The sequence below is a fragment of the Engraulis encrasicolus genome, chromosome 1, assembly GCF_034702125.1.
Source record: "Engraulis encrasicolus isolate BLACKSEA-1 chromosome 1, IST_EnEncr_1.0, whole genome shotgun sequence".
Lineage (NCBI taxonomy): Eukaryota > Metazoa > Chordata > Actinopteri > Clupeiformes > Engraulidae > Engraulis > Engraulis encrasicolus.
This window is the reverse complement of record NC_085857.1, coordinates 24,129,648-24,157,020: the sequence shown is the minus strand read 5'-3', so window position 1 is coordinate 24,157,020 and position 27,373 is coordinate 24,129,648. Positions and strand designations below refer to the sequence as shown.

At 44.2% G+C, this 27,373-nt stretch overlaps 2 protein-coding genes across 2 annotated transcripts in view; one reads left to right on the top strand and one right to left on the bottom strand.

Annotated features, from left to right (window-relative positions):
* The window catches only part of abcc10 (ATP-binding cassette, sub-family C (CFTR/MRP), member 10), a 33,654-nt gene extending 13,046 nt beyond the window's left edge, over positions 1-20,608 (bottom strand). The window contains exons 1-18 of the mRNA XM_063199011.1: positions 19,988-20,608; positions 19,377-19,701; positions 18,358-18,671; positions 17,516-17,705; positions 16,892-17,134; positions 16,176-16,397; positions 15,328-15,453; positions 14,270-14,497; positions 13,475-13,631; positions 12,618-12,814; positions 12,206-12,285; positions 10,670-10,841; positions 7,946-8,044; positions 4,465-4,654; positions 3,801-3,878; positions 3,274-3,462; positions 1,932-2,091; positions 1,216-1,426 (exon numbers count right to left, since the gene is read on the bottom strand). Coding sequence (XP_063055081.1) covers positions 1,216-1,426; positions 1,932-2,091; positions 3,274-3,462; positions 3,801-3,878; positions 4,465-4,654; positions 7,946-8,044; positions 10,670-10,841; positions 12,206-12,285; positions 12,618-12,814; positions 13,475-13,631; positions 14,270-14,497; positions 15,328-15,453; positions 16,176-16,397; positions 16,892-17,134; positions 17,516-17,705; positions 18,358-18,671; positions 19,377-19,701; positions 19,988-20,175 — 3,369 coding nt within the window. The 5' untranslated portion in view covers positions 20,176-20,608. The remainder of the gene's footprint in view (positions 1-1,215; positions 1,427-1,931; positions 2,092-3,273; positions 3,463-3,800; positions 3,879-4,464; positions 4,655-7,945; positions 8,045-10,669; positions 10,842-12,205; positions 12,286-12,617; positions 12,815-13,474; positions 13,632-14,269; positions 14,498-15,327; positions 15,454-16,175; positions 16,398-16,891; positions 17,135-17,515; positions 17,706-18,357; positions 18,672-19,376; positions 19,702-19,987) is intronic.
* Positions 20,609-20,913: 305 nt separating this feature from the next.
* On the top strand, positions 20,914-24,248 carry LOC134449169 (cylicin-2-like). Its single transcript, XM_063198987.1, has 3 exons — positions 20,914-20,960; positions 21,178-21,687; positions 22,951-24,248. Exons 2-3 carry the CDS (start codon positions 21,253-21,255, stop codon positions 24,229-24,231), a joined length of 1,716 nt encoding a protein of 571 aa, XP_063055057.1. The 5' UTR covers positions 20,914-20,960; positions 21,178-21,252; the 3' UTR covers positions 24,232-24,248.
* The last annotated feature ends 3,125 nt before the right edge of the window (positions 24,249-27,373 follow it).

Below are 27,373 nucleotides of genomic sequence, written 5' to 3'. Positions count from 1 at the left end.
TCTACCTACAGATAATGGCCGCTAAAGATTGCCGTAAAAAGGGGGGCGGGGTCACCTCTAGTGTTATTTTCTACCTCTATGGGTGGTGTCGAAGAATGTCACTGTGACATGTTGAGGAAGTGGGGTCAAAGGTCAAAATTAAAAAGGTTTTTAACCAGCCAGCCAACCATCTATTACATATAGTTTTATTTTATAGTAGTATATTAGTATGCGGTTGAGGACGCGACCCAGAGGTATGGTGTCTAAGAATGTCATCGTGGCCATTGAGAAAGAGCAGTCCAAGATTAAATGTGTGACTTGGACATGGAAATTGCCAGGACCTTGATCACTTTGTTGACGAGTCTGCGGTGGATGACTCGGGCTGCACAGATGTCTTTAAACTCGAAGTAGCAAAGTTGTAGTTAAACAATAAAAGTCAATTTCTAAAATAAAACAAATTCAAAACTGCTCACCTAAAGGAAAAAAACAGCTTTCAGACCAAAGCGCTTTACAGAGGGAACCACTTGCAATGGCCTGTGTTCTTATAGTTTAAGGTGCACAATCTAATAATTTTGGTAGTTTATTTCCAGAATTCATGCCGCCTTGTTCACTTTTCCATCACCATCACCAATCACCATCACCACTTACCACCACCATGACATTAAGACATTAGACATCAAAATAGATATTTTTAGCTGCAAAACGTATGGTACTTTGGTCATAAGAGTAAATATTAGTTAATTACTTAGTAAATATTCACAAGATTTGATTCATAAGATCAAACTGACCCTCGTCTTGCATTAGAATGTGTTCATTCAGCTCTAACATACGCACATTTCAACATTAGTATAAGAAAAGCTAAAATCTCATGAGCCTGAATGTTCTGTCCACTAACACCTCTAGGCGCCTATGTCAATACTGCGTGTATACGCAGCATCCAGCTCCAATTGGTTAAAAAGTAACACTAATGCCTAAAGTGCCAAAGTGTATGCGTCACCAGAGAGAGTAGAGAGAGAGAGGTTCCATTGGCCCATTGTTTCCGGGTTCTATTATTGCAAGGGGGAGGGGGGGAATCCCCCTTTAGGCAGACCTAGGCAGACCTAAGGACTGTTCTATTCATTCTAGGAGCATTATGACACGCCCCTTTAGGCAGACCGGAACCTGGTCATGTTAGGTGCCCATAGAAACCTATTATGTTGGCATATCTCTATATACTTAAAGAATCTCTGGCGTCACCTTGAGCACCCTGTGGAGGAGCCTGCGGTGGGCGACGCGGGCGGCACAGATGGCTCCGTAGGCGAACAGGAAGGAACGTGCGGCCGTGAAGAGGGTGTTGGCACCGGCCAGGGAACCGTACACCGTCATGTAGAACTTCAGTTCGGCGCTGATGTTGGCGCCCAGCGATGACGACGTCGACCACCATGTCTCCCTCAGTGACACCGGTGACCTATTGTTGTTGTCATACGTGATACAAAATGGCAATTTAATCATTAGTACAAGAGATGCATGTGTCACTCATTGGATCAATGAATAAATAATATATCCTAAATATGTTCCAAGCTCACTGCTTCGTTGCTGCAACTATTCCCTGCTTGAGAATGTTTACTAAGCGTCTGATGTCTGTATTCAGTGTGCTGATCTACATACAAATGGACCTGTTGAAAATGTTCTCGAGACAGTTTAAGTTAACTAAGCAACAGTATACTAAGAAGTACACTTAAGATATTTCTTCTAAATTAATGACCCAAAATGAAAATTCAAGACAACACAGCTGTGGTTCACATCAGCCAATGAAGACAAGGACTCAGGAAAATATACCAATCATGATAGCTGCTTAGATGTTTGTATGTAATTGTTACTGTAAATACAGCAGATATGTGTGATGGAAAACAAAAACGCAAATACTGTATATTTAGACACAGGTGTGATTGACAGGTGGACTGTCCACTTACGTGAGGCCGCCTGGGTATATGAGGAGCAGCATTGGGGAGTAGTGAGGAGGAGGAGGAGGCGGGATGTTGACATCAGCAGCAGCAGGAGTATTGTCAGTGGAGTTGTCCTTCAGATGGGATATCCAATGGGACAGCCACCATTCAGATACATTCTTAGATGCTGTCATGAGGAAGGATGTTTCGGGTCATTTCATGGGAAATCACTCACTTTCAGGCCTAACCGACAAAGATTCTAAATATACGATTAAGATTTTTTTAAATTAAGATTTTAATATTAAAATTTAATAAAAGAGAAGTATGTTTCTCCCTTAATATCAGTGGCAGATTCAAGAAAATTGAGCTCTGGGGGTTCTACCTTCCCACTAAAAATGAGCACACCAAGTTTTATTTAAATCTGTGTCGGTCAGGCTCCAAAGTGTATGATTTCACGTGAAATGACCCTTTTATATCACTGTAAGTTCCAGCACAGAGCAAGTTCCGGTCAAAAAACGTCCACATTCAGATACAGGATATGGGGGGTTGTAACAAGAAACAGAGGGAGATAACAGGAGATACTTAGAGGCTGTAACAGGAAAAGCCAGTATCAGTTATTAGCTCAAGTAAAACAGAGGTCGCAGTCAAAGACTCACACAGACACCGCTATTGTTTACACGTAAGCGCGCGCACGTGCATGCACGTGCACCATGTGTACACACACGACTGTATTTACAATACAGTGTGCACACAGCAGGTATTCACATGATCTTTTGCTCAAGTAAAAAACAAAAGCAACTGAGTGGTTGTACTTACACATACGGTACCACAGATTCATCATTCACAACTAAATTTTGTCCAATAATTCTTCGCCAGGGCATTAGTCAAAAGTAAGTGTGCTTTATTGTCAAAAATCTATGCAACAGGCGTTAGCACAGACAATCCAAATTTTGTTTGACCAGACTCCAGAATCCATTATATGGATAGCAAACAACGGGGTTGTTATCAGGGAACAGGCTCCTCAGATATCTCATATTTATAATGACTCTCTCCCTGGATTCTGCACCAGTCACAACAACAGATAGTAAACCATCTTGCCAGTAAAACTCTATGCACATTTCTGACCGAGTAGCCTCTGGGTGTTACTATGGTGTCATGGTGCTGTATGTGTTAGTGCAGGTTTTTATTCTATCTGTGCAAGTCTGGCATGCAGTGACTGATGCCTGCAAATTATCCTTAGAGAAAAAATATTTACTTCACGCCTACATCACAAAAGTGATATCACATACGTACACTCTGGCTAAAACAAGTCCAGTGTGTGTGTGTGTGTGTGTGTGTGTGTGTGTGTGTGTGTGGATACTGTGGATACCTTGCATGAGCAGCAGAGAGAGAAGGATGGATGTTGCCATGACGCCGCCCACTGCCTTCCAGTAGGCTCTGTAGACTGACCAATCAAGGCCGCCCACTTTCTTTTGCTCCTCCCCCGAGTCGTCAGGTTCCTCCTCCAGAGCAATCTCATTGGCCGTGTCCTGTTCCTCCCCTTCGTGGCCTTGAACATCTGATTGGCAGAATGTCATAGTTTATTATTTTATTGGGCACGATCGTGATGAAGCAGTGCTGCTTTTGCTAGGTAGCGTGCATGCGCACTTTGCCAGTTTGATGCATTAACTTAAATTAAATTAGTAACTTAGATATTTGCCAATGGCAAATTGCATTGCAAACAACAAAGTAGCTAACGTGGTTAGGAACTATGGTTTCGAGAAATACACCCCAGATGAGTGGTGATGACCACTTCACTTATCGTTAATTTGTGTTTAAAAAGAATACTGATATGACTCGGTCAACATTTTTATTCTTGTGTACTTTATTATTAAAAAAATGTTCTTTTTAACTCACCCTTCTCTTTTTTGTTCTTGTCATTCTTTCGATCTTTTGGCTCTGCTTCCACCAAGGGGAGAATCTCACTGGGCGATCCTTGGGTGAAGAAATCGTTTGAAATTCATTAAATGAACAGAAATGTGCTCTCTTGGTGTGCTCTCAGATATTTTTTGGTCTTCATGCCTTTATAGGAAAGTGAAGCTGGTGACTGCTGGTGAATGCATTGGGAGAGGGAGAAGGGGAGGGATCGAAAAATTACTTCGGGCCAGAATCGAACCCAGGGTCACGGCACAACATAACGGTGCCTGTTTGATCCACAGTCGAGGCCAAGCTCTAAGTCTTTAATTGAAAAAATTTGGGTCGGCAACCTTCCATTAGGCTTCCTGTTACAGCTCATTGGCTTTTCGCTTGATGCCGGCCCAAGACTGTCGCCCCCAGACCACGGCCGTTTCCCAATGTCTAGTGTGCGCCCTTCACGCACTACCAATACTCATACACTTGACATTGGAGAATGGTGTGTATGAGGGAATTTTGGGGTGGCTTCTAACTGTGTTCTTGGTGTACCAATACTCGTTTTCAGAATTTCCATCACATTATTTCCATGCTGAGGATACCACTCGACAAAAATATTCCTCAAGAGTAGAAATAACATTACTGCATGTGACTTGGTGTCAGGAATTACCCGTCTTAATGATTGTCCCATTGTCCATAAGGACCACCATGTCGGCCCTGTCCAGGAACTCTATGCGGTGAGTGCAAAGGATTCTGGTCTTGGAGCTGAGGATACCCAGAATGCATCTCTCCATCAGGTGATGGGCGACATCAGAGTCCACAGCAGCCAAGGGATCATCCAGCAGGTAAATGTCCTTGTCCTTCAGGAGAGAAGATCAGAAAAATCAGAGAGAGCAGATCACAGAACTGACCAGATTATCATTTTCAGATATCAGTTCTCTTGATGTGCTTAGATTTCACTGTCCTTCAGGGGGGGAAAGAAACTACACACTGTAAGGCTGGGTAATGTGGCAAAAACAAATTATCTCCGTTCACACTGCGTTTCCTATTTTTGTCAGATATCAATTCTGCCCAACACAATCAAAGTGCAGTAACTAGGCCTACTGTACTGAAACTGAGGAAAAAGTCGGATATTGTAGTTACTGCAAATTTGACATAGCAATATCTCTAAAACGGGACACATTTGGACCTTAAGACTTTGTCAAAAGAGGAGGTGCTATGAAGACCATTTACAGTCTAAACTAAAGGTTGTACAGGTATATTTCAAAGCACAAACATACTGTATCACACACACCAGCTGTCTTTGCTGCATCAGGCTAATTTAGCACATGACTGAGAACTGATATGTAGCCTTTATTAGCCCACCATGCTATCAACCTCAAGGTATCGATATAAACAGGCCCCTGCCTGCTCATCAAAGCTGGGGTGCGTTTCTCGACAACATTGTTGCAACTTACTTGATTGCAATGCAATTTCCCATTGGAAACCTAGTAATTTGCTAACTGGTTAGCAACTATGCTTTCGAGAAATGGGGTCCTGACTTTAAAATTGTCACAACAACAATAATATATGCGTGATCAAAAATCACCCAGTCGAAACAATCATATGTTTTGAGCATGAAGATATTCTTTCTATGTACTGTGTGGGTTTAAGAATGGAACCGCAGGCAAGTATGTGTGCATGCCAATGCTTTGTTATGTAGTCTTATGCCGCGTCCAGACCAAGAGCGATCTACGCTGCCTGGTAGCATGGGTAACAGAAGAAGTTTCGCCTTAAATTCACTGCAGACGCAACATTGACATATTTGACTCAACTAATCACATAACGGCTCTGACTTGACAGCCTGGGACATTCGGAGATATGAACGTTCCGATTGGTTTTCGCCGAACAGCGTCAGAGCGAATTCGCCTGCGATTAGATTTAGTTTAATCTTCAAAATTCGCTCCTGGCAAATTCGCTTTGGTAGCGCAGGTCGCGTACCCTCCATAGAGAAATAATGACTTCCGTCTCTTCGTTCGTTCCTGGTCTGTACACGGCATTATGCTGTTTACTCATGTGCATAAGTAACCCATCGCACACACACAGTACAGCTCTGCCAACCAGGGCTGTCTGCCAGGACTCTTATTTCCTCATACTTTAGATGAGGAAATAAGACTGGCATTGTACATTCACAAACATAGTGCGAAATCTTACACGCACATGTTTTTTTTTCACTCCTTCTGGAGTTAAACACCTCGACAGCTGTAATCTAAAGCTGTTTGGAGAACCCTTTGAGTAGTATTTCTTGACTGGAATGGTCTTGGGACCCACAATTTTCCACGCACATTACGTTGAAAGTGATCAAAAATACAACCAAGAATTTGACAGCATATACCGTATGTTTTGCATCAGCATTTTTGCTGGCATGTCTATCAACTAGTGGAAAGGAATATGAATAATGTTTCAACCTCTCTTCTACATGAGTCATTTATTCTGCATCTTATTTAACTTACAAGCACATGTTTTTTTTCACTCTTTCTGGAAATTGAACACCTCAACACCTGTAATCTGAAATTGTTTGGAGAACCCTTAGAGTAGTGTTTCTCAATGGGGGTGCTACAGCCCCCGTGGGGGCATTGGGGAGCCCTAGAGGGGTGTTGAGAAGGATACAACTGAGTGGGAATGGGGCTTAGTTCCCATTCGGGGGCATTAGTCTATTTTGTTTTTCAATACTAAGGGGGGTGTTTGCAGGCTTATAAATCAGGGCTTAACACTAACACACGCCAGGTAGCCAAATGCGGGTGAAAGTCGGCGTTGGCTAGTAGATACCGAAGGTTCACTAGCCATTCTGGCGGGTCCGTCACTATTCTAAATGATGAGGCACCGCATTTTGTAGTTTTTCCCCTCGGACCGTCTTTTCTACAAACGCAATGCAATGCGTTTTCGCGAGCCTACAATACCCATGAAGCACCTGTGTCACGTGTCACCTGTGTCTCACGCGCGAGAGGAATCTGATAGAGCTAGTCTTGTGCGGCAGCGAGCTACCGGTCCGGCACATCAGCGCGCGTTTTGGAAATGCCACTGAAAACCTTCAAGTGAAAATAAAGTAGCGAAGTTCATCTCAACTGACCTGTTTTGGGATCTGTCATTAGTACAATGCATAGTAGTAGTGGACATTAAAATGACCAAGGCGAGAGGAGAACACCTCAGTCTTGTGAAAGTCTTGCAGCGCAGCGATAAGACAAGGATAGGCCTACATGAGGCATTAATAATGTTCGGTTTAAATCATTTTCTGATTTGCCTGTATGTCTTCATACCTTAATATTCCTCCATGTTTCTTGTGCCGTTGTTCCCGACTGTCAAACGGGGCTTAAACAACGCGCAGTAGTAGCTTTCCAGACCGCACAAAATCATGTCCCATGTCCCTTCGCATGTGCCCATCTTGCCTTGCGTCCGTTTATGTTTTAAACAACTCAATATTAAACGGAATGAAAGGAAGTCGTAACTCCCTCTGTAGTTACCGGCCGCATATGTGTGTGCCTTCTAGTGGATAGCCTATTTTTTATGAGAAAATATTCCAGAAGAGCTGTTATTCCACATCCATGACCGAGGACATGCGAAGCTTGGCAATGACTTTGCACTATCTACTTTGCGCATCGAAAGTGCCCTTCAGATCAAAGACGGAAATATTTTGCTCTCATGTAGCTTACATTTGTGCCCTTCCACAACACTGTGCTTGGTGTTTCTGCACGGCTATGCCATTCCTCAGATAAATTAATCTGTTCTAGTTAATCTATTTATTAGGCCCTATATTATATTATATTATATTAATTTATATTAATTTATATTATAGTCTATTATATTATATTATATTATATTATGTTATGTTATATTATGTTATATTATCCTACATTACATTATTACAGCCTATTATATAATTCATTAAAGCTGCTATGATGGCGAAGAAAATTATGGCTAGTGAAAAGGCCCAATGGCTAGTGAGTCAGGAAAACCACTAGCCAAAATGGCTGGTAAGCGAAAAAGTTAGTGTAAAGCACTGCTTACAATGTGTTTAAGTTGGAGGCTTATGATGTGGTCAAGGGGGCGTTTGTTCAAAATAGGTCGAGAACCACTGCCTTTGAGGTTTTTGCATAGTATGTACCGATAGCTACCATGTAAACAGCCCTGGCCAGGGCTAGACGACTCTTCTGTCCCCCGCTAAGGGTGACTCCGCTCTCTCCCACCTCCGTCCGGTCTCCATTTGGTAACATCTGCCAAGTAAAAAACATACAGAAATATACGTAAGAACAGGAGTAGTCGCTTTCCTGAAACTATCTATTTAAACCATTACAGTTCTACCAGTCTAATTCAGAAAAAGTTCAGCAATTCATCTTACGAAAAGGTTCTAGGCTGTAAGATGTCCCAAGATTAGCAGTAGTAAGAATAAAAGTGAAAACAATGCTTCGAAAAATGAGTAGAATGCACAGCGAGACAAGTAATGACAAAACACACGTGTGTGTGTGTGTGTGTGTGTCTGTCTGTCTGTCTGTCTGTCTGTCTGTCTGTCTGTCTGTCTGTCTGTCTGTCTGTCTGTCTGTCTGTCTGTCTGTCTGTCTGTCTGTCTGTCTGTCTGTGTGTGTGTGTGTGTGTGTGTGTGTGTGTGTGTGTGTGTGTGTGTGTGTGTGTGTGAGAGAGAGAGTGTGTGTGTGTGTGTGTGTATGTGAACTGCTGTAAGGCTGATTGCTGTACTCAAGCGTGTGCTATATAGGCGAGTACATCTATGCAAAAAAAAGACCTAACCCCAAAAAAATTGATACAAAAGGTTTTTCAACTGATTTTGTTTCCTCTAAGTGTCCTTAATAACATACTAAAAATCTAGGAAAATCTGACTTCAGGAAAGGTGTAATTTTCAAGATCAAAGTTTTTTAAAATAAAGGTTACTACATGATAATTACATTGGCATGAACTAACATGTTTTCAGGATCTGTTTGTTTGGAGTGCTGTTTGGGTGGATAAAGACACTACTGCTATGATAATATCCATGTGCTGTTTGTCAGGGCACATCATCAGTGATGAATCATGGTGTCACTAGGTATTTTGGGTCTTTCAGCAGCTGAACTGAATAGACAGGAGCCACTACATGTGTAAGTAGAGGGCAAGGTGAAACGGTTGGTACTGGAGACAGACAATGTCCTGAAAGGACATAGGGCTTTAGCATAGCTTTCGGGTAAGCCAGAGTAGGGCCTGTTGTAGCTTCATAGGCAAGGGTCAGGGCCTTGTATTCAATTAGGGCATGAAAAAGAGGACATGACTGGGAAACTGAGGCTATGTGGTCAGAGAATGATAGATGGTCATCAACAATGACACCTAGATTTATTGTGGCCTTATTTGAGGCAACAGTAGCAGAATCCATATTGAGCTCGATATCATGGCAACCTAAATCTTTGGCTGGGATCACCAGCAGTGCATTTGGGCGAGGCTCAACTGAAGGTTGCATTCCTTCATACTTGTGGATAGTTCAGAGAGGCAAGCGGAAATGTGTGTGACCGCGTGGAGTCATCTGGCACAAAGTAACTGTGCTTCATCGGTGTAACAGTAGTATGAGAAGCTGTGAGAACAGATAACATGGCCCAGTCATGTGGTGTACATGGCAAATAGGAGTCCCAGCACCAGCCCTTAGGACACCTCTGTGGAGAGGCTATGATTTGAGGACAGCTGACCTTGCCCTTGATACATGCTAAGAATGATACCACCAGACGCAAAGAATGTCTGGAAGAACTTGAGACACATAAAACTCAATTATTTATCTAAGAGAGATGTTAAATAATCATGTTTTGAAAAAAAAATGCTAGCTGGTGTGTCTGCACAAAGATTTTTAGATTTACTACAAAACAAAAAGAGATGTCCATAATCTCTTCTGAAGATATCTTCTGGCTTACTAGAAACAAAATAGAAGAGTAATTTTGAGCTTGGCTTTTTCAGATTTTGAGGTTTTGCATTTTGAAATTTAATGCATATTTAATTAGATATAGTCCAATTACCATATTAAAACGTAACATTTCAGAAAACTTGCAATACATTTTTTTCTCACAAATATGTGAGTAATCACCGGATTAAGTTTCATGGTGATATCGGCAAGCTAAATTTTTTGGCCTATTCACCTGGAGTGTCTCTTGACCCTTATAAGCCTATGGCAGCCATGTTGAAAAAACTCATTTCCCAAAGTCAGATTTTACTAGATTTTTAGTATGTCATTTAGCAGGTCCAATAGTAATAGAATCCATAAAAAAACCTTTTGTATCAATTTTTTTGGGGTTAAACCCTAAATGTACTCGCCTAATAGGTTTACTGCAATGTACAATAACCGCAGAAATACATCAGCGGCGATCTGAGCGAGTCGAGCGACGGAAGTAATTGACTTTGTATTGAGTCGAGAGACAAAAGCGATTCTGGAGACTAGAGCGATTTGCGCGACGAGCGCGACAGTTTGAAGTTGAAATCTTTTCAACTTTCTATGACGTGGTTCGGCGACAAGCCGCGACAGCCAATGACTGTATAGTGGTCAGTGACCACAGCCAATGGGAATGCTTGAATGCTTTGCCTTCTGCCTGTACGGACATACTCTTGTCTCCTCAATCGCTTGTATCGCTTGCTGCTACACTCTGTCGCTTGAATCGCATCGCCGCTGGTGTATTTCTGCGGTAATGTGTATTAGGTCTTTGTGTATGTTTTGTATTTGTGAATTTAGGTAAGCTGACAGACACCTTCATTTCCTTCGGATTAATAAAAGTTCTCTACTCTACTCTATTAAATGTGTTGACCACCGATTCCTTTAACGCCCTGAATATAAGAAGTATGGATCATGGAGAAAAAAAAGGAAATGTGCATGGTCTTACATTGAGATCATCGCTCAGGGCACAGGCCTCGATGACAGCCTGATAGAAGGTGCTGTCGTAGTGTCGTCCAAACAGGATGTTGTCCCTGACGGTGGAGTGCTGTATCCAGGGCTCCTGGGCGGCCAGGCCAAAGCCCTCGCTCCTACCGGCCACATACACAGACCCTCCCAGCCTACAAGTCACAAGACAAAACACAACTAGTTCTGGGACCCGTTTCTCAAACGCATCGTTGCTAACCAGTTAGCAACTTACTTGGTTCCCAATGGGAAGTTGTATTTGCAACCAAGTAAGTTGCTAACTCAGGTAGCAACGACGTTGTCGAGAAACGCACGTCTGGTTAGTTTTTACCTTGATAAACACAAATACCGGTAATAAATGCAGTTCTATAAAAGTGGGTAACATAGACCTTCCAATGACCACATAATACACAAACCCTCCAAGTGTACTACCAGACACAGCAGAGTGACTGTTAAAATATTTCAACCATAATTTGAATTATTGAACGAGACATTCTGCGCCTTCTAAAACCTCCAGAAGAGGACTTTTACATACAGCACATGTCAGTTGTTATTTCTGCTCCTAGTTCAACAAGTCCGACAGGCGGGTAAAGGTCAGATTAGACTTCAGCAACTGCGAGCGTGAAAAGTCGCGTGGGAGTGGCCACGAACCAATTTTGTATTCATGCATCTGCGAGCTCTGCGAGGTCCGAGGTCTCGTTGCCAGCCACATTTGAAATTGCGCGATTAGGCTACTTTCACTACATTGTAAGCACTGCGGTCATTATTAAGCAATGTTGCTTTCTATCCCGGTTAGCTAGGTATTTTCACACAAATTGCAAAGGCAATGCAGTGGTATGTATCATTATTTGACATACCCAGTCTGTTTTCACGAGCAGAAAATGCAAGCATGTAAAGACAGTTGATTCTGCCGATGTGTGTTTACATTCGGTGGAGGAACGGTAGTAAAACCGCAGGCATTGTGCCACGAGTGTTCAACTGATGCATTGTTTGTTACTTAGCTTAGCTTCGTGTATTTACACACATTTACACACAAGGCATTAATAAAGTTTTTAACAGAACAGCTCTGCTCTCGCAAACTACTGGCATTGCGCTGCCACAAGAACAGAACAAGGAAGTAGCGAGACGACCAATCATAGTGCCTTTTTGTCTGCGTACTCCGCGTCCGTCCGACGGATAGTTAGAATTTTTTCGAGGCGCTAGACGACGGGCGCAGAGCCTCTGAGAGGGGGGCGTGGACTCGCATAGACAGAAAACGGACGGACGCAGATTCTATGCGAGCGAAGCATAAATCTAGCTTAAAGATGCGTCCGTCTTTGCACTGACGTCTTGTGGACACAGGTGGGAATAACAATTGAAAGAATACGTTTCAGAAGGACGGACCGACCGACAGACAGACAGACAGACAGACGGACATACCCTCTTATAGAGTTGCTAGGACGCATATTCTAAAAACCCGGATGTGTGTGCTGTGGCTGAACTCTCATAGAGCCGAGACACCCGTGACCATGACACCCACCTCTGAAGTTCTCCAGTGATGGCCGCCAGTAGGGAGCTCTTGCCACAACCGACCTTCCCCACCACAGCCACCAACCGGCCCTAAAGAAAGAAAGAATGAAAGACGCAAACAAACAAACAAACAAAACAAACAAACAACAAAACAAACAAAAACAGAATAAAATAGACATAATATAAAGTAAAAAGTATAAAAAGAAAATAATTTAACTCAAGATCAAACTTAGACTTTGAAGCAAAATGATAAATTCTATGAATTATATTATTTACATCATGCGCTAGATTTTTCTAATACACATAATTCTCCAGAAACAATCTCTAAACCCATTGGTTCCCAAACATTTTATGCTGGTACCCTGTTGACCTTGAAATATTTGACTGTAAAACAAAATGTGTCGTCTCTCGACTCTTCCGACCTGCTGTATGTTGAGGTTGAGGCTGGTGAGAGGCAGGCTTCCGGTGGTAGGCCTAGTGCCACTACCACTACCGCTACCGCTACCTCTACTGCTGGCCTCCTCATCTGATGGCTGAGCTGGGCTGTCCGGGTCTGACGTCTGCCAAGAGAAACAGGCCTGCCACAGCTCCAGGACAGAGACCGGGTCCTCTGGAGCATCTGTCATGCGAATGAGAAGAACAACATATAAGAGACAGGGTTCCCACACCTTTTTCATGAACAAATTCAAGCACTCTTCAAGCACCTTCAAGCACCACATTTTCAGTTTTCCAGCACCTTTAATAGGTCGCGGGAAGGGGGTGTGGGGGTCCTCCCCCAGAAAATGTTGTGTTTTTGAAATGCAATTTCCTGCATTTTAATCAATTTTAAGATGTCGAATGGCAAATCCCCTCTGACATCTCACTCCCTCATATTTTTGATGTACCTGGACAATGCATTACTATTATTTGGTTTACTGAGTTTGACTTGACACAAATTTCAAGCATTTTCAAGCACTTCACCAAAAATTCAAGCATTTTCACAACCTTGAAAACACTTAATTGAAATTCAAGCATTTTCAAGGAATTCAAGCACCAGTGGGAACCCTGAAGAGAGCAAATTAAAAAAGCAACTAGAGAAGCACTCAGAGAGCGCACCTCCGCCCTCTGGTGGACAGAAACACAATGCTTGAAATTCAAGCATTTTCAAGGAATTTAAGCACCAGTGGGAACCCTGAAGAGAGCAAATTAATAAAGCAACTAGAGAAGCACTCAGAGAGCGCACCTCCGCCCTCTGGTGGACAGAAACACACACACACCACAAACAAATGAACAAACAAACTTTTGTTGTAGTAGGCATTGAGGTCCTGGTTGTGTAGCCGGAGGAAGCGCTGGATGCGGTCCAGGGAGACCTTGGCCTCCAGGGTGCCGTTGAGGACCCAGGGGAAGGCATTCAGAGGCAGGATCAGCATCCCCACCAGGGCCAGGGTGGTGAACACCTGAGACAGAGATTCTTTAAGTATATAGAGATATGCCAACATAATAGGTTTCTATGGGCACCTAACATGACCAGGTTCCGGTCTGCCTAAAAGGGCGTGTCATAATGCTCCTAGCACTGAATAGAACAGTCCGCAGGTCTGCCTAGGTCTGCCTAAAGGGGGATTTCCCCCCCAATAATAGAACCCGGAAACAATGGGCCAATGGAACCTCTCTCTCTCTACTCTCTCTGCCTGAGAGGTGGAGAGATACGGACAATGCATTACATTACCCTAAGCTTCAACCACAGCAACAAATAGTTATTTAGGCACAGGGTATTGGTTATACTCCCCACCCCTGAGGAATGTGGGGTTAGGTGTTATTCGAACCAGTATTGAGAACCCTTAAGGGGGATTTTTGTATTTTTCATTTACCTAAGGTTTGTGTTGTGTGTAAATGTTCTCCGTCATGCAGGCTACTGTTTGTTTTCTTGCTATTTGTTTTATTACACCTAGGACAACAGATGAAATTTAGCATCTATGCTAATTCTGGCATGTTTATATGTGCATTGTCCTAACCAAATAAACAAATGAATGAATGAATTCAGAGTTTTCCGCGAAAAACGGGAGGGTTGACAGGTGCTTATGGTTCTCCTACTGACTTTGGCTGCAGTCAGTTCGTTCCCCAGCAGCACGTAGGTGATGAAGGTGAGGATGGAGATGACCACGGGTAGGGCCGCCCAGGTGTAGACGCACACGGCGTCCAGGTACTTCAGGGCCTTCAGGTGCGTCAGCTCCCTCTGGCGACAGGCGTTTATCCTCTGGGTGAAGTGCGGCTCCCAGCTGTAGAACTTGAGCACGCGGATGCCAAACAGCACCTCCGTCATCAGCTGAGAAGGACAAGGAGGAGAACAACCGTATCTCACTCATTTCGTGAAGTATTCACGAAAAAAATAGATTCATTTTCGTGGTGCATTCACGTTATTGCCCGTTTTTCGTGGTAGGGCAACGAAACGCTGCCTATTCACTTGAATTGCCCGACTGTTGCCTAGCGACCCACTAGTTTGATGCCCTTTCGGTAGCCTACCGTCACATGGTAATCAAACATTTCAAACGGGGGAGGAAAATAGAGAAGCAATTCACACTATATTTGGATCTCTTTCAACACGCATTGGTTTTGGCCTTTCCATTTACACGTAAACAGAGTTTTAAAATCTGCATATCAAAAAATGTATCTTTAAAAATATCCTATTCAGGAGGCTAAAACATTAATGCACATGTTACAATGGAGTTTTTATTGTTATCCATGTGTTGCGCTAACACCTACACAGGATAAAAACATATCCACATTTAAAAATATCCGGATACAGTATGTGTAAACAGCATCAAAGTACCTGGATTCATTATTTAACCCATTGATGCCGGATGCTGCATGGGGCTAGCCTGATTATCATCGACTTTCAAATCTCTTCGAGACTTGGTCTGACCAAGAGCATAGCAATTAACATTTCCCAAACAGCATGGTTGACCCGCCTCCCTTGGTTTGCTAATGTTTGTTTGCTTCCCGACAAAGTGGGAGGAGTTCCTGATTTATCGGGAGCTCAGAAAATAAAAATGTCCCTGTAAGAGCACTAAAACGTACCTGTCACAATACCTGTCCATTTATCCATCCATTTTTTATTTATTAAATAATATATATATTTTTTTAAAAACACCTTACTTTGACTCGGCTGTCCTTATGTTCCAGCATGTGTGTGTTATTCTCCAGGATGCGGGAAGCCAGCAGCTTATTGAGGGGCACCAGCAGCACCGCCACCCCCAAACCCCCCAGGAACGCCACACCCACCTGCAAATACAACCATTACATTACACCGTACATTACATTACATTACATGACACTTAGCTGACGCTTTTATCCACAGCAAATTACAGTTATTTTAAGTACAAAAAAAGAATAGGTAGGGAGCCAGGGCAAACTGGAAGAGCAGGCTCCAGGCCTTGTGCAAACTGAATAGGCAACATTTTCCATGGGGAACCAGGTTCGAAACTGGCCAGGGTCGTTTACAAACTCCACTTAATCTCTCTCCCACTACCTCCCTTTCCAAAATCTTGATTGTCCTGAATAAAAGCACAAAACTGTGTATTAAGACCCTAAAAAGACCCTAAAACTAGAAGCACTCAGAGAGTGCAGACCTCTGCCAAGGAAGATACTTGATAGAACATTTGACTATGTTACACCCTGTCTGTCTGCCTTCTTTTTGTGGAGCTAAAAACTGGAATGTTTTGCTCTGTCCCGCAATTCAATTTGCGGTCACTGGGGGCGTCTAGATGTATAGGCCAGCAATGGTGAAGAGACTTTAAAAAGGTTGCGATCCGGATCACCACCAGAATTCAATCATACCGAGTTTCATCCCAATCCCTTTATAACTTTTTTGAGTTATCCTGCCGACAGACAGACAAACAGACAGATAAACAGACAGACAAACCAATGCAACTGAAAACATAACCTCCTTGGCGGAGGTAGTAATTGTGATTTATCATTGTGGACATGATGGCGCCACTGTGTACCTGTAGGTAGAGCAGGTAGAGGGCCAGGGCGAACTGGAAGGGCAGGCTCCAGGCCTCGTGGAAGCTGTTGAAGAAGTTGACCAGCCGGTCGGTGTCGGTGCTCATGAAGTTGACCACCTCCCCCAGCGTGAAGCGGGCCAGGGCGGCGCCACTCACGCGCATGGCCTTGCCATAGATGGCCGACACCACCGCCGCACGCGCCTCCAGGGAGATCTTCGACACCTGAGTAATCAAGACGAATAAAAATGAATAAAACGCATGAAACCAGCTATCAACAACTGGCAATTCACGGAAACTGTGCTGCCAATTGCCAAATTCCATCTTTTCGGGAATATTTACAAAATAATAAATTAATATGTACTAATATGACCAAAGTACATTCTGCAGCTAAAAATGACTATTTCTGGAAATTCAAAATGGCGGAGACTAGATGGAATGAATGGAGAAGATCCCCCTTTTCATGTATGAAAAATGCCATCTTTCCAGTCATAATGAACACTTAGAATTTGATGATGGTGGTAAGTATTCATGATAAAGGTAACATTTGTGAATGGGAAGGACGACTTCTGGAAATAAACTACTAAAAAAATGTACACAGTAAAAGTCATTGTCTGACCATTATCTGTCCAAAGGAAGAACTGTGTACAGGGGAACCTGATGTGGTGTCAATACACAACCAATTAAATTATCAATTAATCTGTCAGTCCGAGCCTTACCTGAAAGACAAAAACATTGCGGAGTATTGCCGCCACGAAGGTACTGGCAAAGAGCCCCACGGCGCACCACACCCCCTGCCTGACCGGCGCGTCCCGGGACTCCATGAACCCCACTAGGCCGCTGAGGAGCAGGGGACCGGCGAAGGCCAACATGCTGGAGGCCAGCTTCAGCAAGCCCAGCGAGTAGTAACGCAGCCCAAAGGCCTTATGCAGGACCCTCAGGAGGCTGACATCCTGGTCCACCTGTGAAGCAACAAATAATCATAAAATGAATAAATAATAATCAGTGATGATGCACAACCTGGATTCATAAAATGATTTAAATATCTTGCAAAAGCACAATTTTAATGGCATTTTCTCCTTTGCAATCAGGATGGTAAATGAAAAACAGTCCCCCAAAGTTGTTGTGGCTAGGCTGACAGCTGGGAAACATTAAACATTAAACTTCACAAAGGTGGGGTAAGGAGGCGGGGTGAGGCCACAAGTTTAAGTGGAGGACGGGAGTGTGCATATCGGAAAGCACATAGGATCCCTAACCCTGATAGAACCAATCCGAGACTTCATTGGTGGTGGGGAGCTCGCCCAAACAAATACCAATGAGTGGGAAATGAATTGTTGTTTCACCTGCACATGTGTGCCGGCATCTCCCACCACCACCACAGGCTCGGTCCAGGAGCCATCTTGGAGACTTCGACCGGACCTCTGCAAACTCTCTCCAAGTGTGTCACGAGGTGGTGGGGGCGACCCTGCCTCCTTCTGGCACCTCTCCCAGCATTGACGGAAGCGCTGGTGAACCGTAGCGGTGCGTAGCTTCCTAGAATATAATACAATATATTTCATTTGTCGTTGTAACACGTACAATTAAATCTGGCAGTCCTTTGTATGGTAAAGTGCTGAAAAAATAATTCACGTATCCCAACCAGACACATCTACACACCCAATTACATACAAACCTCACACACATCACCACAGCCATACATATTGGTATGTGTACAACTATAATTACCTGACCCCCCGGAGAGGGTTAGGCCACGTATTGCAATGACCCTTTCTGTCTGTCTGTCTGTCTGTCTGTCTGTCTGTCTGTCTGTCTGTCTGTCTGTCTGTCTGTCTGTCTGTCTGTCCGTCTGTCCGTCTGTCTACTTGTCGGCAATCTGTCTGTCTGTCTGTCTGTCCGTCTGTCTGTCTACTTGTCTGCAATCTGTCTGTCTGTCTGTCTGTCTGTCTACTTGTCTGCAATCTGTCTGTCTGTCTGTCTGTCTACTTGTCTGCAATCTGTCTGTCTGTCTGTCTGTCTACTTGTCTGCCTGTTTGTCTGCGTGTCTGTCTATCTGTCTGTCTGTCGTGTTGCCATCTGTGATTGCCCTTGCTTGAAGTGGTGTGTGTGTGCGTGTGTGTGTGTGTGCGTGCGTGCATGCGTGTGCGTGTGTGTGTCAGTGCCTTCTTGGGGGACAGAAAAACTGTACCTGGGCAGCTGGTAGACGTCAACTGGTCTCTCCAGCAGACCTCTCTCCCCTTGCAGCAGCAAGGGATTCAGCCAGAGGTACAGCAACCTTGATAGCCACCCGCTACCGTCCTCCGCCACCACCTCTCCCAAGCTGACCTGCTCCGGCTGGGAGGGCAGCAGAGGGGAAAGGGGGTCATCCGTGGTGGCGTTGATGGACAGGGGGTCCCGGTGACGGCCGAACTTGGGCACGCAGGGGACACAGAAGGCCAGGAGATAGACGAGGAGCAAGGACGCTCGAGCCACCGCCATGGCCAGACGTAACACGCGCAGGGCCTGTAGGAGTGGTGTCGACAATAATCGATTCAGCAATGCATCGCAAATGCTGGGCAGGACAATGCAGTAATCGATTCAGGAAATGCCATAACTGATGCAGCATATTTCTTCAAGCGTCAATGACTTCCACATGGGCATATCCGGAGCAAATGAACTTTAAATTAAATTAAAGCACTTCAAAGCATTGAAAACTGCTGGACTGATTACACACATGTTTGCTTGTATTGGATTGTATTGACTCATCATGACTGATGAAAAGTGCTTTCAGTAGAAATGTAATGTATTGCAATGCATCGTAGAATCGGACTAAATGGATTGGAATCGATACCTCGCGAATCGCAATCGAATCGAATGAAAGAAAGTGAAAGCCCACCTGGGAAACTCCGACTCCCATTGTCACTGTGACACAGCACACAAGTGTTGACTGCACACTGCACAAAACGAAATTGCATTTTATGCCTCACCCAAGCAAGGGGGCAGCCCCAAATGGCGCCCAAAGGGAGCAGTGCGGCGGGACGGTACCATGCTCAGGGTACCTCAGTCATGGAGGAGGATGGGGGAGAGAGCACTGATTAATTACTCCGCCCCCACCAACCTGGCCGGTCGGGAGTCGAACCCACAACCGTTGGGGTACAAGTCTGATGCCCTAACCGCATGACTGCCCATGGGCATCGTAAGGGCAGTGCCAATGCACACACCACTAACCTGTAACAGGTCGAGGTAGTCCCTGTCCTGCAGGTAGGCCATCAAGGTGACCACCAGGTTTGGGACGAGCAGGAGCACCAGGACCATCAAGACACGGGGCCCTCGGGTGAGGCGGCAGGCCGATTTCTGGAGGGACACCACGGCTCCGAAGTGCACCAGCCAGGCGACGATGGCACAGCCGTCGGCCAAGATGTCCAGGTACATGTGGGGGTCGTGGAGGAGGGCCACAGACGCCACGTCTCCGATGAAGAGGAGGGCGATGAGCAGGGCAGACGCTGCCCGGAAACCCCAGCCATATGACGGCTGGCTCTGAAGATACGTACATCTGATAGGACAAAAAGAAAATATAATTAACATTGGCAATACCAGACTCTTAACTATATCAGACAGCAGTTAGGCTATAGCAACCTGAAAATCAGATGCTACAATCCAGTGCATATTTACTTGTCATTTACCTAATTGGACCGGTAAACTCAAGCTGTTTGGAATATCTGTGGCGATATGTGGTAGTTGAAGCTTCTCAATCCCAGTAGGCCTATGACGTTGTTGCTGAAAATTTGTTATAGACTAATACAAATGTCATATAGGCTACTCATATTTCATAGACTTACCTTGACGTGCTTAGGTAACATGCACTGCCGACTGCCAGAGCAGCATATGGAAGAGAACCGAAGACGAGTTGATTGAAACATGGAGTGAAAGTCCCATTCTTCCACACTGGGAAGGGGTTGTCGGTGTCCGTGTGACAGAGCTCCGAAATGATGTAGGCTGGATCAAAACCAGTCCATTGCCCCGTCATTATCAGTTTATCAGTGTGAGCATTGGTGTTGCCTATGAGTAGCTATGACTGAGAGATGTCTTTGACAAAAACTGGGGGACACAGGTGTCAAATAAACAATAACAAGGGATAATGCATTCTCCATACTATCACAAAAGCAGGGAATAATTCATGACAGGTTCGCAGCTATGGACATTGTTGTCACACTTCATTTCCCATGCTTAACACAGCTTGCAACTTGAAGTATGATTAGGGCTACTCACAGACTAGCGTCACTCGTCTTATGAGCACCAACCAAAAACGTTACACAAGGCCGCTTGTTGGCTGTGATGTTGTTGGACTTGTGGCACGTCTTGCTTGCAGGAGAGAAGCAAGTCTCTAAAACGAGAAAAGCAACTATCAAATCAGTCTCTCTGATTGTTGTTGTAGCTGCACAGTGCATACTGCTGCAGTGTTTTCTTTCGCATGCAACCGGTGGCGACGTTTCATCGGAATTTGACTCACTCCCGCCTCCTACTGTATAGGAGTGGTATAGACTGGTAGACCTTGCACTTCACTTTTTCATAGAAAATGCTTTATTATTTTAATTTTGCCGAAAGAGTTTTCGTTACATGAGTGATATGCCTGGCTATAATCACAAGTAAATCCTGTTGTACTGACTGATAGCCAATACACTTTGGAATGTATGCAGAGAGTGTTGAGGGAGAATCTTTGGTGATGTTCCATTGGGAATGGTCCATAACAACATTTTAAATCAAGCGCATCTGCATCTTTCATTGCAACATTCTAACGAGACAGAAGCACACGTAAGTCATTTTGCACCTCTTAAAAATTACATAAATCTTCCAATATCGTGTATTTCTGAAGCTTTATCCATACATAGAATATATTGCACTGTCTTCTTATTTTTCTTTTTTTGTCATGTCATGAAAATAAGTCATGAGATAACATGTTCTAACATCCTGGCAGATTGAACTAAGGTTTTTTTGAAATAAGCTTTTTTTTCTTTTTATTCCAATACAGATATCTCTTTGGATAAGGACATAGATTGGTGCCACTTCTTCATCATTGCACCCCCAGGGGCCTGAACAGTTCAGGATGGCTGAAGGGGGTGAAAATGGAGACCCATTTCAAAGCATAATGACACTAGGCCTACAGGAGCACTCAGACAGGACGTTTCTCGCAGGCTTGTTCGAGAGGTTGTTCAAAGACGTCACCCAATTGAAGGACACAGTCGGCAAGTTGGATACCAAACTGGACAGCGTACTACAAATCCATGGCAGTACTACTAGCACCAGCTGTATAAAATCTGTAGGCGACCCATGCAGGAGTCTAAGGCCAATTTTAGATGCAGAGAGTGATGAGGATGATGAGGATGATGAGGATGGTGACGAAGAAGAGGAGGGTGACAAATGGGTGCCTCTGAAGGACCGTCCCCGTGTGACAGAGCAGGAGAGGCACGCGGCCATGAGGAGAGCCAGAGCGAGGGAGCTGGAGCTTCGCCGAGAGGTCCTGCTGCTGCGAATGTGCGAGGTGGGCAGAGACATGTTGAGACCATGGCTGGACTGGCCATAGGGGGCATTTCCCGGTGGGCCCTGCACCCTCGTAGGCCCCTATTTTCAGAAATGTAAAAAAGTTTTTAATTTTTTTTTACATTTCTGAAAATAGGGGCCCACAAGGATGCTGGGCCCACTGGTGAGTCAGTTCTGCTCCGATAATTTTGAGGGGCCCCTTTATGCCAAAAGTGCACGGGCCCTAAATATCTCCCCCAGGCCAGCCTTGTTTGAGACTTATTCTATTTTCTAGAGACTATCGGTCATTTGTGCATTCTGTGTTGGTGTGATGATGTGTTATTATTCCGTCCATGTCATGTCAATCTGTGCAGAGGCTGACTTTCCATTAGGCAAACCTAGGCAATTGCCTTGGGCCCTGACCAAATCTGTCCATAGGGGCCCCAACTGTCACACCAGTTGCAGTAAACACATAAAAAGTAGGCTTTGTCACTTGTGTCATTGAATATATATGAGACAAAACACTTAAATAGCACCAAAACACAGACATTAATGTCTAAGTTATATTATAACTGATTGAGGGCCCCATGTTGATATTTTGCCTAGGGTCCCACAATGGCTAGATCTGCCCCTGAATATGGTGACCCAGGCATGGGGTATACACTACAAAGCTGGTTCAGGAGTAAACCAGTTTAAGTTAAGAGGTAAATCATCTAATAGAATTGTATTGAATTGTTAAAAATGAAGACTCCAGGCTCTTCTATTAGATGCTTTTACCTCATAACTTAACCTGGTTTCCTGAACCGGCTTTGTAGTTTAGGCCCCTTTTCTGCATTTCCCAGTGGAATTATGGTCCTCAGGGGCCTCAGGGGCTATCAGGGATTTTGTTCTTTCTTAGAGACCATGGTGTTTGGAAGTTGGGGTGCGCACATCCACAAGCCAATCTAATCCTAATCCAGGTGCCAGACAAAAAGTGGTAAGTAGTCTGATGAAGCGGTCTGCACACTGGATACTAACTCCAAAAATACTTAAACTTATTTCAATTTTTTATATGCTTCATCACACTACTTTCTTAGAGACCAGCCAACAATTTAGCCTGGGCCACGTAAAAATGTCTGGGCCTTTTTTTTGCAATCCAGCCCTGATGTATTTGTGTATGTTATTTATTATTTTGGTGAATCGTCTCTGGTGTATGTTTTTTAATACCCCCATCACTTAATTTCACTTGTGCAGCTGGACATATAAATTTGACTTTGACTTTGGCTTTGACCTTTTTGATTTTGAGGTGGGCAGAGATGACCACATGTCCAAGGAGAAGAGAGCCAGGGAGCTCACTTGCATCCTGAACCAAGAGAAGGAGCTTCGCTACTACGAAGAGAAACGCAGGAAGACCCCCGAGAACACGAGGAGGGAGGAGAGGAAGAAGGAGAGGAAGGTCCTCAGGAGGCCAAGGAAAGTGAACGTGCTAAAGAAGTTGGAGGACAAGCTCGCCGAGATCATTGAGATGCATCAGACGCCGGAGGAAGAGGACAGGGAGGGAAAGGACGAGACGCTGAAAAAGGAAACCCAAAAGGAAACACATGACGACACCAATACCAAATCCCATACCGAAGGACATGGTGCGAGAGATGAGAATAAGGCATCTCTGACCGAAAAGGCAGCCAGTATGGCCCTGAAGCTCACACAAGAGAAGACCGGGCAGGAAAAGTCAAATATGGATTTGAAAAAAGTCGAGGCATTGAATACTGCTCAGTGCGCGAAGGAGCACAAAGAAGAACACGGGCGTCAAGCGAAAACGTCCAGTGTCTCTGACCAAAAATACGGCAAGGAGACCACCAAGGCATGTGACGAGGATGAGGAGGATGCAAACGATGACGCACTGAGCGAGGCGAAGGCCTTTTTAGAATCTATGGCGAGGACAGAAAGGGAATGCCTAGAGAAAAAGAGAGCCTCTGACGAGAGCACTGTGGACGAGAAGGTGAAAAGATTTCAGAGACGTCTTGAAGAGTTGGACCAGAGGAGAGTCGTGAAGGCTCGCTCTAAGGCGACCCCAAAGACCACAAAGCCGGACCAACACAGAAGAGGGCACGATGATCAAAAGCAACTCTGCGCCCTGGAGGACGCTTTGGGTTATCCACACAGGTGGGCAAAAGTTGGAGCTGCGAAGAACACAGAGAAAGACCATCCGCCAGGCTCTGAAAGGTCCTCAGGCAACTCGCAGAGACAGCACATCCTAGGAGATTGGGACTCTAAAGCGGATGCAAAGAAGAACACAAGCGTCCGTGCCAAACGGAACGAGAGAGGATGTCAGTTGGAGAGCAAAGGTCTGAATGGTGAACCAAGAAATCTGGGTGAGAAGGCAGCACCAAGAAAGTATCACCAAAAGAGGCTGAACGCTGCTGATCAAGAGGTTAGTTACACTGAGATGAGCCGGGTAGAAGAAGATGAAGGGGCTCTGGAGGTCAACGGGGTCATGTCAGGGGAGCCACAGGGGAAAACGAAGGGATCGTTTCCCATCAAACTGCCCCTCTGGGGTGTAGAAGACATAGATTACATTTCACAATAAAAGAAAATAATAATAACAAATAACACATTTCATTTGTTTTTTTTAAAGATTTGTTTTTGGTCTTTTTGACTTTATTTATGATAGTACAGTGAAGATGGTGACAGGAAGCGAGTGGGGAGAGAGAGACGGGGAAGGGCCGGCAAGGGACCCAGGCCGTCAATCAAACCCTGGTCGGTCGTATAGTAGACGAGTGCCCTACCGTTAGGCCACGGTAGGGCCAACACATTCCATTTACATGGAATTTGTTACATGGCACAGTTCAAGTCACGTACAAACAACTTACCAAGTAACCCTATATACAGTAGGTAGACATTTTGACAGATAAGATGTAGAGTAGAGTAGAGTAGAGTACTTTTATTAATCCCGAAGGAAATTAAGGTGTCTGTCAGCTTACATAAATACACAAATATAAAACATACACAAGGCATTATACACATAATTGAACATTACAGGAAAAATATATATCTTGAGTACTACCACCACACATCTCACATACACACATGTTCTGTCTCTCACACACACACACTCACACACACATTGTCCCACCCACACACACACACACACACACAAACCCACCCACAACCCCCCTACCACACCCACCCACACACACACACACACATCCCTGCACAGACACAAGGTCTGGTAGGGTGTCATGTTGCATACATTCACACTCACAGAAAAACAAAATAACCATGTTAAGTACACATACAAGAGCCAAAGAAGTTCTAATTATTGTCCATGCAAAAGCTGAGTAGTTCACGGCAGCTATTCCAGGGGGTGAGGTAGCTGAGGTGGGGTGTAGTGGGTTATTGTCCTGTATTGGGTCTGCATGAAATACATTTTACAGTGTGAAAATATGATGCAATAAATGGTAAGTTAAAAACTCTGTGCTAAGCTTAAGTGTTGAGCCAGATAGCATGTCTCAGTATGCAATACAGTTACATGTGAAGAAGGGCTTTGTCTGGTCAAGCGAAGAATGTTTGATCATCGAAATAATCACAGTTTGAATGATTGGAGTAATATACCTTTCATACTTTTCCAAATTCCCTGTAGTAAGTTTTGTTGAGGGGGGGGGGGATCTAGTTTGGAAGTGATTTGACAAGAGATTACATGTTTTTCCTCTATCAGATTACAGGTTGTGTAGAGACTGAGACAAATACTGTCAACAGGATTAAGTTGCCTGAGGTTTAACAATGATGCCGTAACATAAATTGGATTACACTGAACAAAACAAGATTGATGATGTTGTTTATGTAATGTAGATGTGTTTCTATGATGGTAGTAGTTCATGTACTATCTTATTCACAATAGCTCAACACACAGCATCTAAAACTACCTCCACCTTTGTATAAGAATTTCAAGAGGATTTGGCTGGAATAAGATATTGTTGCTAACATAAATGCCATCTTCCTCCTCCCCACATTATGTCATCATATACTCTATATGCCTAAATGCTATTTTTAATAACTTGCTGCAATATAATTGTGTCCATGAAGAGAAGACGCTTTGTCTGGTTGTTCTGGGGATGACTTACTGTACTAAAACAGTCATGAGTTTGAGTTTTGGGCTGATCCTGGATTCCTGTAAAGCAGGGGCGTCAAACATGAGGCCGTCGGCCCGCTAAAAGCTGCATGAGGAATCCGTCAACCTTTTTTGTGGGCGATGGGAAATGGTCTGATCTTCCGGTCTATCATTCAGACTAATTGAAGTTCCCAACTGAAATTAAAACCGGTGCGACTCCCGACCCGCCTGTTACGTGGGGGCAAAAGCATACAAATAACAAAACGAAAGTGTGAATGTAGTTACCTTAACCAATCACTGAACGGTACCCTGAGCATGAGTACTGCGTCACCACTCTCAACTGTTTGCTGATTGGGGCGAAACCACTGAGAGAACCGAGCTCGAGGCTTTTGCACAGATGATGTGCGGAGCCTAAATCTTTGGGTGGAGTACAGTGGATGCAGTGTTCAGGCTTGTGATTCCTGTAAAGCAGGGCTGTGTCACAATGACAATGGGAGTTGGAGTTTCCCAATGGGCTTCCACTTTCACTTTCACATAACCTGTCTTCCTGCACCTGCTGTTCAATCCTACTGATTTTGGGATTCGTGGTTTATTAGGCTATCTACAGTGAATAATAATGATTTGTAGTCAATGAGCACCCTATCAAATTCCAGTCCTTAATAATCAATCAAACTAAGGGGTGTAATGCGCTCAACTCAACCAAAGTAAAAAACAAAACTGGGTGCTCATTCCTCAAGAATATACGGGGGAAAAAAGAGAACATGACAGCACTCCAAATTTTGTGTTTTATTGCCCGTCAGACGTCTCGGTCTTAACCTTCTTCAGTGTCGGGCAAGAAATAATAATGTTTTGTACTCAATAAACCCCCTATCAAATGCCAGGCCCTATAATCATCCATAAACTCCCCCGCCCGGCCCATGGTCTCTATGTATAGCTGCCTGATTGGCTGTATGCTTGCCATGACAACGCATTGATTGATCTTTGATTGGTGGGACCTGATTAACTAGTGGGTGGACAGACATACACCAACCCCTGCCCTCTTTTGGTATGTGTTTGACTTTTTTTAAAAGTATTTTTTGGGGGCTTTTCAGCCTTTATTGGTTTTTGTGAGACATGATAGTGGAGGAGAGACAGGAAGTGAGCTGGAGAAGGACCCGGACCGGGAATCGAACCCGGGTCGGCTGAGTGGTAAACGTGTGCCCTATCATATCAGCCACGGTAGGGCCAATATGTGTTGGACTTGGACCTACTTGGACCTACTTGTTTTTTCGCCTCTCTCTTTTGGTATATCACCATATCTCAACAATAGGTGTGTTAACATTATTAACCCATTTTAGCCTGATGACTTGTACACATTGTTTGACCTTTGGTGCCTGGGGCGACATATGCACTGCATTCGGGCTCTTGAGATTTTAGCTTTTTAAATACAAATGTGGGTATGTTACAGCTGAATGAACACATTCTAATGCAAGATGAGGGTCTTAGGGTTTAAATGTAACTTATGTCATGTTTGTATGTGCATCAGAGGCTGAGATGGGTTAGTAGATTAAAATAGAGCACTTTTGCGCACCTCGGGGACAGGTGTGTTGGATATTACCCAGTGAGGTCAGTCAATGAACAC